Source organism: Misgurnus anguillicaudatus, chromosome 13 (assembly GCF_027580225.2).
Source record: "Misgurnus anguillicaudatus chromosome 13, ASM2758022v2, whole genome shotgun sequence".
Classification (NCBI taxonomy): domain Eukaryota; kingdom Metazoa; phylum Chordata; class Actinopteri; order Cypriniformes; family Cobitidae; genus Misgurnus; species Misgurnus anguillicaudatus.
In genome coordinates, this window is record NC_073349.2 from 3048211 (window position 1) to 3069221 (window position 21011).

The following is a 21011-nucleotide window of genomic DNA, read 5'->3' on the forward strand; positions in this document are numbered from 1 at the left end:
AGTAAAGAGAGATCCTTTCAAGGAGGGGATGAGATTTGCTTTTGGATTATGGGGGGGCACATTAATTTATAAAAATAAATAAAGCTCACAGATAAGTAATTTGACAAGGATATGAGATGCAAGATAAGAGACTGTATTGTTTTTGACCTCTTCATAAAGCACCGCTTGATACCCATTTTGTTTCATTAATCTGATGTATTTTGGAGATGAACATTATATTTAAGATGAAGAACAAATGAGGACAGGACTCGATCGGATTGTGAAGAATTGAAAGCTGGGGCTTGGTGATCGTTGTATTAAAAAGAATGCATTAAGTATATAAACAGGGTGATTTTATTTGTATTTATGGGTCATAAGGATGGGATGATACTCTTGTATGTCCTCTAGACAAAAATGAAAGTGATGGTAGATGATTTCCAATGCAAATTATGTCTCTCTTGTTTCTCTGATGTGTCTCATTGCTCTATTTCTTTCTGTCTCTCTGGAGATGTGCTCTCTTTCAGTAAGTGTGTCACCCTCATACATTCCCATTATCAATTTTCTCTCTCTCTCTCTCTCTCTCTCTCTCTAGATGCATTATTTCTGGTGAACACACAGCAGGCTTTCTCTCTCTCTCTCTCTCTCTCTCTCTTTCGTTCAGTCTCTTTCTTCAGTTAATTCTCTCTGGGTTACTCTTGTTTACGGCTGGAGAGGAGAGCATTCATTACGGTTCGCTCCTGACTCCATTGAGCCGGCGTGCGTCTGTGTGTGTTTGTGTGTGGGTCATGTTTGTCAGGAGTCGTCACATTTCTCTCGCCCGCTGCTGGTGGGGGATAATGTGAGAGCGTATGAGAGCGCGTGCCGGAGAGGATGAATGCTCTCAGACGCTGGCAGTCGCGTGCAGGCACAGTTAAGATGATGGCTGTAGTTCGGACGTCTCTGCAGAAAGTGGTGGTCTTTTTACGCCGGCTCCAGAGAATGGCCATATCATCGCCGCGATACCAGAAACTGTGCAAGGTCAGTCGGGTGCACGTGCTCGCGGATGCGCTTTTATCCCGTCTGTGTTAGTTTACAGGACTTTCATGTAGTTTGGATTATCTTGTGTTTCTGTGGTTGAAGTTCTGTTTTTTGTTTTGTTTTGGTGAGAAATATTTTATGCTGTTATATATTTTGAAGGATATGTTGTTGTGGGTATCTTTTGACAATGTCTTTTTTGTGTATTTAGTCTTATGTGACTCATATTGAATATTTAAAAGAATTTCAGGTAATGATGTCCAGTTAATATAGTTGTTTTTGAATATTGTGCTAAAGTCGTAATGTGATGAGATGTTTTGTTGTTTACATTTGAAGAGGAAAAACAATAAATAAGCATCTTTTTAGTAATAGTTAAAAACATACCTTGGCATTCCTGAAAAAGGCAAAAAAAAAACTAAAAAGGACAATAATTGTACTTGCTGTGTTGATTTCATCTTAAAAGTGTTTAGATCATTTGAATCACAATAATCTTAGCTAAGATACTGTATATGACATGTTGATCTTTTTTGAGTTGTTTTTTGAGAAGTTTTTTGTTAAATAATGCAGTGTTCCTCCCATGTTACATTGGAACGCCAAGGGGTTTATAGTATTTGTTGTGATGTTCTAAGATTCATATCCAAAAATATTTGATATGAGTGATGCTGTGTATAGCTGTTAACACTATGAGATGTCAACAGCTGTTTTTTTGTGTGCGTGATAGAGATTACAGAAAGCAACAGCTGTTCAGATATTCAGTATTTATCTGAAATCCTCACAGGATTTACACACACATACACAGACACACTATTGATAGACAGCTTTTCAAAGCATATGTATGTGTGTATCTTTGTGTGTGCACTTTTAAGGGGCCGTATTTCTACACCTCTGTATCATTTTATTTATACTTTGAAGTGCACTTATAATGTTAGTTGAGGGTTCTTGGACAAAAACATGTCCTTACAATTGATTTGCTGCTTTCTGATGTTGGTTTTACCTGTATGTAAAGGACCTTGTTTATACAGCGAGTACTTTAAAGGTCATACCGTTGAGTCAAAGATTATTGAATTGCTGTCAATGCTGTATGTTACTGAGGTCAGGCATATAATGAAGAAATATTTCTTAACAAGCTTGCATTCTGGTCTTTATATCTCTGCCTCTGATTCATTATTTTTCACCCTCTGTGGGGACAAAATTTGCCCCCCCCCACATGATTAATGGTCATCAAACGGCCATATAAATGGTTTGAAATAAAAATAATTTAATATAAGTAAAAACGCTGACGCCCAATCATGAATGGAGTATTACTGTCAGTGCTTCTGCTGTGACAGTAGGCGACAGCGCGTCTAGGTTATGTCATGATCCTTTTAATCCATGCCTGGATTTCAAGCGGAATAATCAATATAAGCTTGTGGTTCATAAAAATATTTTAGAAACACCCCACCCCCCCTCATTTTTTCCCCAAATCGCACCCTGGACATTAGGATAATTCGCTGAAATCAACAAGTGATGATCAGACACACAAGGACTGAATCAGATTATGTGCTAAACTATAGCAGATGTTTTTATCCACAGAGATTTGTGGTTTATTTATAACAGGTATCTCCTACAGACGTAGTCTGAGGTTAAGTGTGCCGATCAAAGGCCAGATTTCCAGAGTAATTCTTGATTCATGCAGCGGTTCAAGGGTTGAAGAAAGATGACTCCGTGTAAAGATGCTTAACATCTTCCTGCTCTGATCTCCCATCAGATGTGACTGTGACTGTAAATGTCACATTACAGCATCTTTTGATGTTTGTAGTTGTGAATATGGCACTGTGGGTGTGCACGAGTGATGCACAACGTGAAGCACTTCATCTGATGATTCATGCACAAATGCATTTATTCCCTTTAAAATGTGTTTTGTCTTTGTTATGCAGTAAAGCTTATTCAGCTTTTTGTCCATGGATATTAAATGTATTCTTTGTTGTTTACTTTTTCTTGGTATATTTTCAAATGTCTTATCATTATAACAGTGAGTGTTGCATTGGAAATTCAATTTTGATCAACACTCCTTAATAAGAAAGGTTGAAGAATTGCCCTGATGTTTATATACCTCACCTTTAATTACTCGATTGGGAGTTTCTAACCTTTTTATTAGAGGACTTTTTTGAAAGTCAGATTTAATAACTGTCTGGAGCGTCTCAACATTTTGGTAAACACTGCACAACAGTGAGGCACGGCATTGTAAGATGCCCATAAGCCTAGTGTGTGTGTGCACATACTACAAGAAGTGAAAAAATTGCAAGGTCATTCGCATAACCATATACAATCTTTTCTTTTCTTCATTTTCCCAGTCTTCAAATGTATGCATTTGTTTTACACGGCAAGTAATTCTGTGTTTATAGCTCAGATGATTTAATTGTTGCCGAAATCAAGTAGATACAGCAACCCTGCTTGATCCCGAGTACAAGTCACAGCCCGTGGTGCACAGATCCTAACAATGCCTTCGAGTCTTCCGATTGGCTCGTTTATCCTATATGTAAAATCCTTCAGATGAAAACCACGCACTTCACAATCGTTTAACTTCTTTTGGGTCAACTCTCCCCAGACGAACATAAGTTAGCCATCGCTCGATTAAGAAGTCGTGAGCAGATGGAGGCGGTGCGGTGATCGTTTAAGCGTCCCTGGGCGGGACTGCTGGCTCTGCACCCTTGGGAAGGCATCAGTCATTCTTTGCTCCATTAGTCTCCTCTGGGAGGAATCCATCTTTTGGAGATCGTCTGAGCCTCCCTGGGCTTGTTCCCCCGCATCGCCTCCATACGAGTGTGATGAATTGGTCCTGTCTGGACTGAGCCACAAGTGTGTGCAGATTCGCTGCCGGTGTGATAGTGTCTGCCAAATATAATTCCACTTTAGATACTTAGTTAATTTGATTCATGGGGGGTTTCTACCTATTTATTTACCTGTGTGGTGGCATTCAGCCAAATGCATCAGCATGGTTTCTCAAAGGAGAAATTTCAGATTATAAGCAAGCTTAATTATGGCTGCACAGTGGCTCAGTGTGTAGCATTGTTGCCTCACAGCAAGAAGGTCCCAGGGTCAGAGGCATGTGGCCTTTCTTAGTGGAGTTTAGTAGGAAAGTGTTTAAATACAGAAATATGAAGCTTGTATTTTGGTTAATGCCATTGTGTGCTGCTAGACTCCAGCTCAGTCTCTTATTACAGTGCTCTACAGACGTCTTTGTGTCTTTGGAAAGAGGGGTGTGTCTAATATAGTAGTTAACTGGTGAAACTTCAATAAACAGTTCAAGTAGAAAGGACTGTAGTTATATGGGATTTATTGGAGTGAAAGCAGCTGTAAGAGATCTGTTCAGAGAGATGAAATGGAGTCCTGACCCTCTGGCTGCCCATCGCTTTGTCCCGGGTTTGGTGACCCTGCTCTGGGCTCAGAAGGTTTAAGATAATTCTGCATTAGCACTCATTTCACTCACACACACACACACACACACACACACACACACACACACACACACACACACACACACACACAAACACACACACACACACACAACAGTCAGTATTTTCCTCTTTCACAATACCTCCATCTTTCCATCTCTCTCCACACACACTGAGTCACGGCTGCTCGTCCTCTCACTTAAAGCCCTGATGTCCATTACTGAGAGTCCGAGTGGAAAAGTGTGAGATTGTAGATTGAAATGTGTGCCTGGGTGAAAGGACATGGAGATTAATCTGAATTTATGAGCCGGATCATCTAAATTTGTCACATTTAGGAAAGAGAAGTGTGTGCGCGGGTATAAATCAATCCTGACATTGCTTGATATATCGAATGTCCTTGGACAAAGATGTCTGTGAATCTCCTCTCGTCTTTGGTCTTCTCGTCTCCAGTGACTGCATGTTGACAGCGATCACTTGTTATTTAATTTCTTTGTCTTTCCATCTTTATGTAATTTTCTGTGCTGGTGATCAATACAGGGCTGTCTCAGACGTCATCATATACATACACGCTGCCAGCCCTCTTGTGTTCCTACTAATCGATGGGTTGGACTCTTATGAACAGAGACCCAGATTTTCATTCATTTGTCTCATTTAGTGCAATCCTTTACTCTGGGGTGGTAGTGGGACATAAAGGACTGATGGCTCATCTCACTCGTTTGTTTCAGTCTTCCGTCCTTTCAGACAGCAGCTCTTTCATCATTCTGCCGCTCTGTTCCTGAGTCATGTCTCATATTTGTTTTTTCATTGTCTCGTCTTTTCTCTTCATGTTTTCTTTTGTTTGTGTCTTTGTTCATCTTTTCTTGCTTTGTTTTGTCTGTTCTCATTTCTCCGTCTCATTGTTGTCTTCTTGTGTGTTCTTATTTTATGTCAAATTTTTGTCTACTAAATCTAATCCCATTACTTCTGTTTTCCCGTCTCGTCTTTCTTCTCGTCTCCTCTTGTCTACTCTTCTCGTTTTCTCTTGTCTACTCTCCTCTCCCCTTTCCGCTTGTCTCCTCTCATCTTGTTTACTCTTCTCTTGTTTCCTCTTGTCTCTCCTCTCCCCTCACTCCTCTTGTCTCTTCTCTCCTCGTCTCTCCTCTTCCCTTTCATCTTTTTTCCCTTCTTTCCTTTTGTCTCTCCCCTCCCCACTTCTCTCGTCTTCTCTCCCCTCTCCTCATATCTCCTCTCGTCTCATCTACTCTCCTCTTGTCTCCTCTTGTCTCTCCTCTTATGTCTCTTCTTGTTTCCTTTTGTCTCTCCTCTCCCCTCTCATCTCTCCTCTTGTCTACTCTCATCTCATCTACTCTCCTCTCGTCTGCCCTCTTGTCTTTCCTCTGGTCACATCTCCTCTACTCTCGTCTCCTATCCTCTCTTTTTCCCTCTCCTCTCATCTCTCCACCTCATCTCATCTTATCTCGTCTACTTTCCTCCTGTCTTTTTTCATCTCTCCCCTCCTCTCTCATCTTTTCCCTCTCAACTCCTCTCATCTCATCTACTCTCCTCTTGTTTCTCCCCTCATGTCTCTTCTTGTTTCCTTTTGTCTCTCATCTCTCCTCTTGTCTACTCTCATCTCATCTACTCTTCTCTCGTCTGCCCTCTTGTCTTTCCTCTCGTCTCTTCTCATCTCGTCTACTCTCATCTCCTCTCGTCTACTCTCATCTCCTCTCGTCTACTCTTCTCTCTTCTTCCCTCTCCTCCTGTCTCTCCCCTCCTCTCTCATCTCTCCCCTCTCATCTCATCTCCTCTCCTCTCTCTTCTTTCCTCTTGTCTCTCCCCTCCTCTCTAGTCTCGTCTACTCCGTCTTGTCTCCCCTCTCCTCTTGTCTCCTCTCATCTCTCCTCTTGTCTCCTCTTGGCTCTCCCCTCCCCTCTCTGCTCGTCTCCTCTCATCTCATCTACTCTCCTCTTGTCTCTCTCCTCATGTTTCCTCTTATCTCCTCTTGTCTCTCCTCTTACCTCCCCTCTCTGCTTGTCTCATCTCATCTACTCTACTATTGTCTCTCCTCTTGTCTCTCCTCTTGTATCTCATCTCCTCTCATCTTATCTACTCTCATCTTTTCTCCTCTTGTCTCTCCCCATACTCCTCTCGTATCTTCTCTCCCCTCTTGTCTCTCCTCTCACCTCCCCTCTCTGCTTGTCTTATCTCATCTACTCTACTATTGTCTCTCCTCTTGTCTCTCGTCTCATCTCGTCTCATCTTATCTCCTCTCATCTTGTCTCCTCTTGTCTCTCCCCTCACTCCTCTCTTTTCGTATCTTCTCTCACCTCTCGTCTCTCCTCTCACCTCCCTTCTCTGCTTATCTCATCTACTCTACTCTTGCCTCTCCTCTTGTCTCTAGTCTCCTCTCATCTTGTCTACTCTCATTTTGTCTCTCCCCTCACTTCTCTCTTTTCGTCTCTTCTCTCCCCTCTCATCTCGTCTCTCCTCTCATCTACTCTCATCTTGTCTACTCTTGTCTCATCTCCACTCTCATATCATCTCGTCTACTCTCCTCTTGTCTCCTCTCATCTACTCTCGTCTCGTCTCATATACTCTTCTAGTCTACTCTCCTCTCATCTCTCCCCCTCGTTTCCTTTTATCTCATCTACTTTCATCCTGTCTTCTTTCGTCTCTCCCCTCCTCTCTCATCTCTCCCCTCTCATCTCCTCTCCCTTCTCCTCTCGTCTCCTCTCCTATAATCTACTTTTGTCTCTCCATCTCCCATTTTTTCTCAAAATGCGTTTTTCTCCCTTCTCGTCTCGTTTCCTCTCTTCTCTCCTATCTCCTCTTCTTGCTGGATTGATCCATATTTCACACATTCATATACATTCGTGATTACACACAGAGCTCCTCATGTGTTTGTTGTTGATCACTGATGTCACTTTAGGAGCATCACATTCACAAGTGTCTGAACTTCAGCAGTGAGTCAGTAAAATTCTGATAGTGTCTGCCCCCATTTCTACTCCAGCAAGTTTTAGCTTTTTTGCTGCAAGACCTCAGCCTTAACAGCCTGAAAATAAATAAAACACCCTAAAGATTCATTATTGCACACGGTGTAAAATGACTGCAGATAAATATAGAGGCAGCACCAGGACTAAAGTCACTAAAGACATATAAATATAGTTTACTGGACATGTTAAATAATTCACAAACAAGGGAGATCAATCACGAACAAAGATATTGCACATATATATAAAGGATCCCCTGTTGTTTGAAAGACACGGTTCGAGATCAGAGCCCTTAAACCTCACACAGGCTGCTGGGATTAAATGTCAAGACTAAACAGATAAGATCACAGGTGAGACTGACTTCTGTGTTGTTTCAACCTGCTTTCTCATTCATATTGATCATTTATTGATTAGATATCGATCAGATCCTACCACACAAAGCTTCCTACATGCCTTCATTGTGAACGAGCATATTGAGGCTGATGTACCTTATACACTCTAAAGCCTCATAAATCTGGAAGATTAAAAGCTTTATTAAAAACCAATTAACTATGTGACTCCGTCACTGTCTGTGAAAGAGAACGAACAGAATATGTGCAGTACTTAAATCTAATCTACCTTTAAATCTAACTCTGCCTCACTTCTCTCTATCTGTACTCTACTTCTGAGTTGACCTTTGACTCTTGTCTACCTGCTACCTCTTCTGCCTCCAGTCACTCTACATCTAATTCTGCTTCTTCTAACTTTAACTCTGCTGACTTTGCATCTAACTTTGATTATTTCATCTTTAACTTTGCCTGTGCTGACTCTGCCTATAGTTTTACCTCATATTGCTCTAACTGTTTTAAACTCTACCTCAGATTACTCTGCAGACTTGCTTTATAACCTTACCTCGGATTGCTCTACATCTAACTCTATACTGATTAGATGTCTTCTTCCTCCTATTGCCCTGCCTCTTCCTCTGCAGACTGTTTCTAACTTTAATTCTGCTGCTTTTTTTCAACTTATAACTTTTTCATTTTCTTCAACGTTCATTTATTCTACAACCCCCAACAGCTGATGTTTTTTTTTGTTGGACGAGCAAGTCACGAGCATGCAACACACACAAAGCATTATCCCACTATCTCTGGATAACTTATGATTCATTACGTTGGTGTTGTTTAAATTATATGCACTTACGCACTGATTGCCAACAAAACACAGACATTTGATGCAGTTTTATGGCTAGGTTGCTTGGAAAGCTGAACAAGGCTTTCTTTTCCTTACATTCAAAAACACACTTTTTCTTTCGTGCCATTGTTGATTCTTGATATAAAACAAAGCTGTTTGCATGCAGTGATGCCTGTGACTTCTACTTGAAGATTCAATGCTAATAAGCATCCTCGTCATTCTCGTTCTCACTTTTTGGGGCAAGTGCCCATAAAAGGAATATGGGGTCAATGATACGTAACGGGTACCCATGTTTGAAAAAAACTTTCTGAAAGTTGCAGGAAAGAGGAGGCGTGAGGTTGGCCCAGAAATACTCTGTCACACGCTCAACTGCTTTTTTGATAATTAGCATTTGTTTAGCATGAGGACAACAACTCTCAAACTGTGTTAATATATCAGAATACATAAAATAGACTCACACTTCTCTGTATATACAGTGAGGAAAATAAGTATTTGAACACCCTGCTATTTTGCAAGTTCTCCCACTTAAAAATCATGGAGGGGTCTGAAAGTGTCATCGTAGGTGCATGTCCACTGTGAGAGACATAATCTAAAAAAATCCAGAAATCACAATATATGATTATTTATTTGTATGATACAGCTGCAAATAAGTATTTGAACACCTGAGAAAGTCAGTGTAATATTTAATATTTGTTTGCAATTACTGAGGTCAAACGTTTCCTGTAGTTTTTCACCAAGTTTGCACACAATGCAGGAGGGTTTTTTTTGCACACTCCTCCACACAGATCTTCTCTAGATCAGTCAGGTTTCTCGCCTGTCACTGAGAAACACGCAGTTTGAGCTCCCTTCAAAGATTCTCTATTGGGTTCAGGTATAGAGACTGTCTAGGCCACGCCAGAACTTTGATATGCTTCTTACAGAGCCACTCCTTGGTTATCCTGGCTGTGTGCTTTGGGTCATTGTCATGTTGGAAGAACCAGCCTCGACCCATCTTCAATGCTCTAACTGAGGGAAGGAGGTTGTTCCCCAAAATCTAGCAATACATGGCCCCAGTCATCCTGTCTTTAATACAGTGCAGTCGCCCTGTCACATGTGCAGAAAAAACACCCCAAACGCATGATGCTACCACCCCCATGCTTCACAGTTGGGATAGTGTTCTTGGTATGGTACTCATCATTCTTCTTCCTCCAAACATGTTTAGTGGAATTATGACCAATAAGTTCTATTTTGGTCTCATCTGACCACATGACTTTCTCCCATGACTCCTCTGGATCCTCCAAATGTTCATTGGCAAACTTAAGACGGGCCTGGACATGTGCTGGTTTAAGTAGGGGAACCTTCCGTGCCATGCATGATTTCAAACCATGACGTCTTATATATATATATATATATATATATTAGACAGAGGTTGGAGCGCACCAAACTATCGTTCTCACTCACTGGTGCATCATGGGAGTTTACTGTCATAAAACTCTTCTCATTTTGCCCATGTTTAAGATGTTAAATGACTTTATACACACACACACACACACTTTACACAAGTACACATTTGCTTATATATTTATAAGGATGTGGAAGAAATATCTCAAAGTATATTTTTTTCTCTAAAAAAACATTCCCACACGCAGTGCTTTTCGAAACCTGTCACAGTATTTTTTTCCAGAAGCGACAGAGGCCTGTGTGTCATGCTCTCACAGCGATCTTCATGTCATTCTCTCTCTGTATCTCTCTTTCTCTCTCCTGTTCTCACATTCATTAAACAGAAGACAGTTATGCCCTGCAGTGTTGTTTGGTTTCTCCAACTCTCTCTGTCCTTCTCTCAATCTCAACTATTTGAAACTTCCCTGAAAACTTTTTAATGGTAATGGCTGTATTTTGGGGAGTGCAAAGCAGCAGATGATAATAATGTAGCTTCCGCTCAATCACACAGATAAACTTGAACACAAACACACTCAGTGTCTAATCACTGTGAGCGTTTGCATTCAAATAATCCTTTCCACTTATTCATGGTCAGTTCGATAGTGTTTAGCTTCAAGGCGGAGAGCAAACAAAAGCAAGCAGATCATTGATTAGATGTTGTTCGGCCGCAGTCTCTTGCAAGACAAGAACACACACACACACAGATACACTGCTTTATAACCTTCCATATAGGTGAGAATGGTTAATGGATTGACTCATCCTTGATGCTGTGTCCTTACCAGATGGATGCGTTCAAGTGACTGACAAAATTTCCATTCTTTGTGTTATTGTGCTGGGTAGCCCCACCCACGGTGAAATCTCATTGGTCAAAAAATGCCAGTGTTGCATCGCACAGCTTTTTTATTGTAAATAGAGAAATACTTCTCACGTCACACCTGGTTAAGATGTGGTATACGTCTAATGAACTGAGGCATCGAGCTGTAATAACTCTGCAGTGTGCCGGGTTTCTGTTTAGATGCTCTGCCAGTACTGGAGGAAAGTAAATATAATATGATTTGCTAAATAAGCTGTCCACATGTGGACATTTATCTGTGTTACTTTTCATCTTAGCCACTTTAGCCTTTTCAGTCAGAATTGATGTTGTTTGCCTTTTTATTAAATGTTTCTTGTGTCGTTTTTGTGCACGATTCAGTGGATTTTACTTGAAAAATAATTGTAGCATATAAATGACACATCGGTGCTTTATGTCTTGTCATTTGAATTGCTTTGTATGTAACAAATTATTCTGTACTCGTATATGAAATATTTTTTCATTTGCACTTCATGACTGGATTTGCCAGTCTTGCTTTAGTTTTTTGATTCGTCAAGGGTGGTCATCCAATGCTGATGATGCAGCAATTACATTCATTAATAATATCATCATCAAAGCATTTCCATGGTAACCATCAGCTCAGTATGACCTCATAAAGGAATGGTTATGTTAACCGAGTGGAATGCTCAACCACAGCTCATTAAAACACCACAGTGTGAACTTTCACGACACAGCCGAATACTTCAATATTAAAATAGACTTATTAAAATGTGTTTGATCAGATCAGGTCAAACTATGGTAAACAAGTTAGAGTTTAATAAGTGAATTTGTAGAGCTTTTGTAGCACCAAAAATTGTCATCGTACATTTTTTATGATCATTTTCCACTTCATAGTATGTACGGTTTTTGCATTAAAATATCCGAAAACCACTAGCACAGTGATTTTGTTCACATGTACTTATATTTCCAACAAGGTATCATCAACTGTGTGCTTACCATTAATGATCAAAACATCTTAAAATAAAATAACTCACAAAGGTTTAGGACAACATGAGGACGAGTAAATGATGACAGAATTGTGTGTGTGTGTGTGTGTGTGTGTGTGTCTTATGCTAGTATACATTATTAAAGGTCCTACATGTTCAATCTTTCACTGATTAAATAATTGCCTTTGTGTTTTGTAAACAAGTTTGACACTAGCATACAGTATTATTGTTCCCCTCACACAGAAATCAACTTCAGATCTTACAGTAAACAGCAGTTCACTCATTACTTAATCCAGACATGCTCCAATGCATAAATATTAATGCAGCGGACTGCTGTGACAAATATGGATGATATTCATTAACCTCAATGACTAATAGGGAATCACTTAATCATACTGCAGGTACAGTATGTCAAGAAGTGATCTACCAATATATTGGCCACATCAATGAATCAACTAATATTTACTCCTCCTTTTAAGGCTTTTGCACTTTATTTTTGCAAAAATAAAGTCGTTGTTTTATGATGCGATAGAAGAACCATTTTTGGCCGCATGGTTCCATAAAGGATCATTTAGCCATCAAAACACAGAAAATACATAATTTTACACATTTCCACTGGACAAAGAACCTCAGAAATCATGGATTGTTAAAAAAGGAGAGGAAAAGATAACCTAATTCGAGATGAGAATAGCACATTGTGTACATTATATCTGTTTTGGGTAGTAGCCTGTTGCTTAAAGGAACATGCCCAGATTTTGGGAATTTAGCTTATTCACTGTATCCCCCAGAGTTAGATAAGTCCATAGATATATTTCTCATCTCCGTGCGTGCTGTAACTCTGTCTGATGCAGCCCCCGCTAGCTTAGCTTAGCACAAAGACTGCAAGTGAATGGCTCCAGCTAGCATACTGCTCCCAATAAGTGACAAAGTAACGCAAACATTTTCCTATTTATGTGTTGTGGTTTGTATAGTCACTCCCTGTACAAATAACAAGGTCATATGAGACACAGTGATCTTTAAACAGTATACATACTGGGAACTATATTCTCAGAAGGCGAAGCACTGCTACTGGGTGGAGTTAAGCCTCACCATTGGTTGAATTTGATTTACACATTCAGATGTACTTACCCCTGGAGGTTGAAGTGTCGCAGAGATGCAGCACAAGTTTTCTCGAAAGGGACCTGTAACAATTTATCTTAAAAGGTAACATGATGTAACCTTGCTCTCATTTGAAATGTGTCCCCACATTTAGTCCTTGAATTTGAGGGTATTGGACCTGGAAAGTCATTGAAAGGTCCTTGAATTTGAAGTTAACTACCGTGTGGGAACCCCGAATCTGTATGAATTGGAGATATGTAATTAGTTATAGGACTATATTAGTGTTTTAAAGAAAAGTATGCATGCTTACAACATTAGAAATGAATGATAACAAAACAGGCTAATAACAAAACGGATTTTATTTACACATTGCGCTGCTCTTATCTCAAAATTAAGTCATATGTCCAATATGTTTTTGTCCAATATGTTTTTGGAAATTTGTAAACCGATGTATTTTCTGTTTTGATGACAAAACAATACGCTCTGGACGTTCATCCCTCATAGCCTCAGTTTAAAACAGCATGGCAGCAGGCTGAATAAGGTGTATAGAAAGGTATGAAAAAAACACGGTTCTTCTAAGAAGGTTTCTCTTTGGAACCAAAATTGTTTCTTGCTATGAAGTTGAAAATCATTTTAAGCACCTTTTTTAAGGGTGGGGGTGTCAGTTGAAACCCATTCCTGCTAATATAAGTTTCCTTTTTTTTTTTTCAAAATTGTCCCTGCAGCTTAAATATATATTGCAGATTTTATGTAATGCTAGCTGTCTGAAATAATACAGTAACTGTGGTTAACTTCAACATTATAATGACAATAATGTACTTTCATAATATTTTCAGCATTTTTATTGCTCATCAATCCCCCTACAGTCAAATCGTCTTCGTGTAATGTTTGCTAAGGTATATTAGACACAGTTACCCATCGTAACTGTGTTTGCTTTATGTCTCTCATTTAACTTGTGCTCTTCTCACGTTGTCAACTTTAAATTTAAACTTAATCAATAATTCATGACCATTATTTATTTATTTATTTATTTGGTATAAAGGCATGTGCAGTAATGAGCAGGATAATGTACAGCCAGATAATGTACCCTAATCGTTTCACGTCCCGATCACCCGGTTGAATTTTATTCTAAGATAATTAGTAAGATAAGATCGGTCGCCTTGCTTACTGGATATCGGCCAAAATGGTGTCAGTTAGCGTGTAGATGCTTGTGAAACATGGGCGGAGAGGGTCTGCTTCATTAAAACTGAATACAGACGTCAGAAAGACATCTCGCTGTAATTTACAAATGCATTTGTAGATGTAGTGCTGAATGCAGAATAATGATGGAAACTTCCGGGAATGATTTGTCAGGTCTGTCTCGCTGCAGTTTATTTGTGTCTGCGTGTTTCTGAAGAGAAGTGAATGGTTTGAAGTGACACGTGTCTCGTCCCCTAATGAGGGAAGATCAAAGAAATGAGAGCAAAGCACATATCAGCTGACACAATAAACTCAACTCATGTCTCTCACCTTCTCTTTTTCATTCTCTGGTTTGTAAATTCAACCACATGACTCTCATTGTCTGTAGCACACATGACAACACAAAAAGGCTGTTGGTCGATCGGATCACCAGGATGACGCTAAATACAGGTGTAAATGGGGTATAAAACGCTTTGATCTCATCCACTTTCGACCACATTCAGAGGTAGTTGAATGTGTCACTCATGACCTCTGCCTGGTGTGTGTTGTAATACTTTTCTAATCCTTTATTTTTTAATGTATTGATTCATTCAAAACTGCCTTATTTGTCTTTGTTTCTTTTCATTTGAGCTTTTTGTGTCTTTACAAAGGAGCCTTCAACTTTCAAAGAAAAAAAGAGAGAGAGATGGTGTGTCAGTAAATCAGAGACAGTAACCTTGTGCCATTCTGACAGTATTTGATGGTTTGAAATTTGTATTGCTGTGCTTAAATATCCTGTTAGATCACATGATCATGAAGACCGTGTTGTATTTACTTCCAGGGACTGTCATAATTCACACCAACATGAAGTGGGTTGGTGGGTGATGTGACCAAAAAGCTGCTAATATTTGTTACCCAGTCTGTGAAGACCTAGATAAAATAATTTTGTGATTTTCGTTTTATGCATAAAATCATCTTGCATAATGTAAAGAAAAATCTATGAAAATATAACATTGATATCTTTAAAGGGGCAATAAGTAGGATTTACCCCATCTAGTGGTGAAATTGTATTTTGCATTCAAACGAACAGTGCTCTCTAGCGCCTCGCCTTGCCAAATGCGTGTTGCAACTACGGTAGCCGTTATGTAATCGCTGATCTCCTTGTCTGTTGCTACTGGTTTGCGTGTTCTGAATGAAAACGCGTTGTGGAAACGCGTTGGTAAGCTAGTGCTTTTTGTCCCTCTCTGCTATTATAGTTTATCAATACGGTGGAACGATATGGATGCCTCCTTGGGCTTACCTGTTCAATGTAAGTAAAGAGGAGAAATTCTAAGCTTAAAAAGAAAAGTCAGACCACTGGCAGAGGTCATTTGACACCAACGAGAACATATTTATGAATAAAGACATTGATTTTGATCAATAAAACACTTAAAATCCTACTTACAGTCCCTTTAAGTCTCAATGGGGCGGTTTCCCGGACAGGGATTAGACTAGTCTTAGACTAAAACATTTTTAAGAGCTGTCCAAACTGAAAACAACTTGCACTGACATATCTTAAAATACATCAGGGCCCTTTGTTTTGCCTCAAAATGCACACAGGTAATGTTTTTAGTAGGGCTGTCAATAGATTAAAATATTTAATCGCGATTAATCGCATGATTTCATGAATTAACTCGCGATTAATCGCAAATAAATCGCACATTTTTCTCTATTCTAAATTGACCTAAATGTAACACTTTTCAAGTTTTTAATGCTCTAATCAGCATGGATTTGGATAATATATATGCTATATGCAAATGTATGTCTACAACAGCCTGTTTACATTTTCAACAGAACCATCAGCCATAGTTTAATATATGTTTTTCCTTTAAAAGACCTTGTTCTTTCTCCATTTCTGTTTGCTGCTGCATCATTTGTGACCTGTGCTGGCAAATTGAGTTGGGATGAGCAAATTTTCAAAAATTTCATTTTTGATTTCATTTCATTTATATTTTAACATTCTAGATTAAAAAACTTCAAAACAATTGGAACAATTGTTGGAATCTGGCAAAGCATGACAGAACTATACCTGTTTACAGAGCAAAAACAGAGCTTAATGTTCTTATTTTTATGAAAAGCTCCGACTCATCTAGACAGCGCGGGTCACTTGCTGCGTCTCAATTCATCCAGCTGTGGGTCAAACAGAAATTGCGTGTTGCATTAATAAAATTAGTGCCGTTAAAATGAATTTGCGTTAACGCGTTTATTTTGACAGCCCTAGTTTTTAGTAAGGCATATATGTTAAAACTAGTTATATTTCCTAATTAAACTAAGGCCTAGTCCTGGATTAAGCTCTAATCCCTGTCCGGGAAACCACCCCTTAAAGATGCTCTTAATCTCATCATTAGATTATGAGACTTTAGTCTGAATTTCACAGACAGGTAGATACACACAACTGTGACCACCACACATCGGTTCATTTCAATATAAATGCGTTATTTGCTGAAACACTGCTCAGCAATCCCTGGACTCTTCATAACAAGTTTCTTCCTTCTCATTTTATTATCTCTCGCTCTATATTTTCACATAGCTTCGTGTTTTTGTCGCTACTGTCTGCAAATAACATAAGCAGTCCTGCCTGCTGATAGCAAGGCAAATATATTTACAGCGATATAAGTGTTATTGCAAAATCCCTCTTGACACATTTATACTGTTGCAGGAAATATTTACCATCATAGCAGCCGTCCCTGTTCTTCTGTAATATAAACTAAAGCGAAGTGCGTTAAAAGATGGGCAGCACATTTGTGTACTTACACCGACACAAACACATGCACTTAAATGGTACTCGCATTGAACGCTGCATGCCTTATTTGTAAGTGTGTGTATCATTGATTTTTGTATGCATTAAAGGTTAAAATCTAATCAGCTACATATAATACATTCAGTCCACTTACTGTCTAATGGAGCAGAGAGAGAGAGAGAGAGAGAGAGAGAGAGACAGAGAGAGACAGAGAGAGAAAGATAGAGAGAGAGAGAGAGAGACAGAGAGAGACAGAGAGAGAGAGAGAGAGAGAGAGAGAGAGAGAGAGAGAGAGAGAGATGGATTGTTATATTGTACATTCCTTTACTCTGAATGGAGTATAACTGTATTTGTACAGAAGATTGCTGACCGCACTGAACGAGAAGTTATCAGATCACCTGACCTTCTACTCCAGCACATTGATGTTTCTGCTGTAATGATCACTGATTCCCAGCATCACAAGATAAACTGTGTGTTTTATCAAAGCTGTATGCTTCCAGAGAGTCTCTCTCTCACTCTCTCTCTTTAGTAATGTACTGACCATTAGCAGTGTATCTGACACACACACACACACACACACACACACACACACACACACACACAGAGGCATTTCACATGAGAACAGTTGAGTTGTTGTTTGTTTGTTAAGCTTGTTTGAGTTATGATGTCTCTTGCTGACTTTATCACCCCCCAGATGACATTACCATACTAGCTAATGAAGTTCATTAACATTTCTCTTTCATACATTCACCTCACTCGCTCTCTCTAGCTGCATTACCATTACCTTTCGAATTTTGCACATTGAAACTACGGCCAGTGGAAACACACAAAAACTCCCATATATTCCAAAACACTTGAGGTGGTTTCTCAGGAAATTAGGAAGAGGTGTACAGCGGGGCAAATAAGTATTTGACACATTCGCATTTTTATCAGTAATGGGATTTCTAAGTGGCCTATTGACACAAAATTACAGAATTCAAATATTGAATTCATACAAATAAATCAGAACATTTAAGTATACAAGTTGAGTCATAATAAATAAAGTGACATGGCACAGGCAATAAGTATTGAATACATGAAGAGAACAAGGTGCAAAATGGCATAGAAAGCCAGGAAAGCCAGTACTAATTGATATCAGCTGCTTTAGTCCTAATTGATGGCCTATAAATGGTTCTTATTACCCAGGAGGCACAGAGAAAAGACTTCATAGTGAGTAAAAGCAAAGAACTCTCTCAAGATCTTTGTAATCTTATAATTGAAAAGCATTTTGATGGGAATGGTTATAGGCGCATTTCCAGAATGCTGAATGTTCCTGTGAGCACTGTGGGGGCCATTATCCGGAAATGGAAAGAGCATCACTTCATAATAAACCGGCCACGATCAGGTGCTACACGTAAGATCCCTGGTTGAGGAGTCCAAAGAAAAATCAGAAAAGTTCTCCAAGACCCAAGAACTACTCGGGCAGAACTTCAGGAAGACCTTGCATCAGCAGGTACTGTTGTTTCAAAGAAAACTAAGCAATGCACTGAACCGCCATGGCATCCATGCACGCTTACCACGCAAGACTCCATTGCTGAACAAAAAGTATGTTGGGGCTCGGTTAAAGTTTGCAAAAGAGCATTTGGAGAAGACATGGATTATTGGGAGACTATAGTATGGTCAGATAAAAGCAAAATTGAACTTTTTGGCGGTCACTCTACACCATGTTTGGAGAAGAAATTAGCACTGCCCACCACCCCAAGAACACCACACCAACAGTTAAGTTTGGGGGTGGAAGCATCATGGTTTGGGGCTGCTTTTCGGCAAGGGGTACTGGCAGACTTCATATTATTGAAGGCAGGATGAATGGAGAAATATACTGGGACATTCTGGATAAAAATCTGCTGCCATCTACCAGAAAGCTGAAAATGAAAATAGGGTGGACATTTCAGCAAGACAATGTCCCAAGCACAAGGGCAAAGAAACAATGAAGTGGTTTCAAAGAAAGACAATCAAGCTGTTGAAGAAAATCTATGGAGAGAACTGAAGATCAAAGTTCATAAAAGAGGCCTAAGGAACCTTCAAGATTTAAACACCATTTGTGTGGAAGAATGGGCCAGAATCACTCCTGAGCAATGCAGACGACTGGTCTCTTCATACACAAGGCGTCTAGAAGCTGTAATCACCAACAAAGGCTTTTCTACAAAGTATTAAATAAAGTTATTTCAATACTGTACTTATTCCCTGTGTCATTTCATTTTATTTATTATGACTCAACTTGTATACTTAAATGTTCAGTTTTTTTGTATGAATTCAATATTTGGCTTGATGGCTACATCTGGTGGAAATTTTGTGCCAATAGCCCACTTAGAAATCCCCTTAATGATAAAAATGCTAATGTGTCAAATACTATATATTCCCTGCTGGATGCAACGTAACCCTGGCTAAAGTTGTGAGATTTAGAGCATCAAAGTTGTCACATCATAAAAATGACAAAAGTATGTAATTTGTGATTATTGTTGTAAGTGACAGATTAAAAACTAAGACTTTAATATACAATACTAAATATTGTATCTATAACATAAAAATACTGAAATTAATGATTTTATTGACACTACACTTTATTATTCTGCATCAAAATACGTGTACTTGGCTTGCTAAAATATTGACATATTTGCGTATTCAAGATTTTAATGGTTTGGTTTTTTTTGGACACATGCACACGATATAAATAAACCTGTTTACATGACTTGTCTTATACACTTTATAAATTAATTCAGGGGATCTGTTGCCCCTACTTAATTAAATGCATTGGTGTAAGTTATTTATTTATTTATTTATTTATTTAAAATTTTTTTAGTTAAACTTTTTTATTGAGTTTTAAAACATTATTAAAGTTGTGTAATTAGTTTGATAACTTAATTCTTCACTCTTGATAGTTAGAGTAAATGTAGAAATATGGTGTTATTGTATGCATTTTTAATCAAGATGAAATTGAGAAGACTTCTTAATTTTTAATGTTTTTGTACTTAATTTTATTTTTTAATTGTATTTAAAAGCGTTTCTATTATGTTGTTGATTTTAAGAGGTTACCATTGTACTGAAGAGTAAAGCAAATGCTCAAGAGAACAGACTCACCGAGCATTATCTTACATGCTGTTTCAATCAGAATGCATTTTGTTAAAAATACTAATATAATAATAATAATAATAATAATCTTTATTTTATATAGCGCCTTTCAATGTTACTTCTCAAAGCGCTTTACAGTAAAAACAAAATGAAAAAGAAAACAGCAAGTACAGAAAGAGAAAAGAAAAGTATATAAATAGAAATAAAACAGCATAAATACCCAGTAAACAATTTACGATAATACCGAAAAGCAATTATTTATAAGCAAGTCTAAAATAATATGTTTTAAGACAAGTTTTAAAAGCCCTAAGAGATTGATTGATTGTCTTCTGCAACCTGACTGTAACATTGGTAAGATGTAGGCAGAGGCAGCGGGTCCAAGTGCAGACATTTATTTAGAGCAAAAACATGAAACAAGGTTATTCAGGTATAAACAGAACAGGACACAGAAACCAAACCTTACATCCAACAAAGACTGACAAAGGACAACTGAAACACTGAGGCTATATATACACACAAGGGCTGCTTCCAAAATCGCCTTCACTGTCAGTATTATAGTTATCAATGTGATATTTTCACCAAATGAAAAATAATTCTAGCCAGGTTTTCACAGGTGGGTCACGTAATTGGAAAGTAAAAAAACATGAACAATGGCAAAATAAATGTAGAAGTAAAGGTAATACTATGAACGAGCAACTTTAGCAACATATAAACTAATAAAGCTATGGGGCATATATCATACATTTCTGACTGTATCATGTTGTGGCTGACAGGCAGATACTGTACTGTTTACTTCATCTTCACTTTAAACAAAAAAGCAAAAATGCTTGCTTCACTCCACTATTGATGTTGCGAGGCTTTTACATTTGTGCATTTGCCGGCACTTTTATCCAAAGTAACTTCCAGAGCATTACAAGCTGTACATTTTAGTAGTGTGTGTGTTTTGCGCTGCCAATGTAATGTTTTTATAATTGATGCTAAAGTAATCCGATCTTTATAAGTGTCAGACATTGACGTGCAGTTGTTGTGTGTCATTGTACTACAGAAGGCTGTGATCTGGATGTTTCTCTCAGTGGTAATTTGTTG

At 38.6% G+C, this 21011-nt stretch overlaps 1 protein-coding gene across 6 annotated transcripts in view; it reads left to right on the forward strand.

The window, feature by feature from the left end:
* The window catches only part of utrn (utrophin), a 274929-nt gene that overhangs the window by 135715 nt on the left and 118203 nt on the right, over positions 1-21011 (forward strand). Inside the window, exon 1 of one of the 6 annotated variants that reach the window (XM_073874814.1) lies at positions 688-996. The exons of the other annotated variants lie outside the window; for them this stretch is intronic. Coding sequence (XP_073730915.1) covers positions 850-996 — 147 coding nt within the window. The 5' untranslated portion in view covers positions 688-849. Of the gene's footprint in view, positions 1-687; positions 997-21011 lie in introns of those variants that run through there. 6 annotated transcript variants of the gene reach the window in all.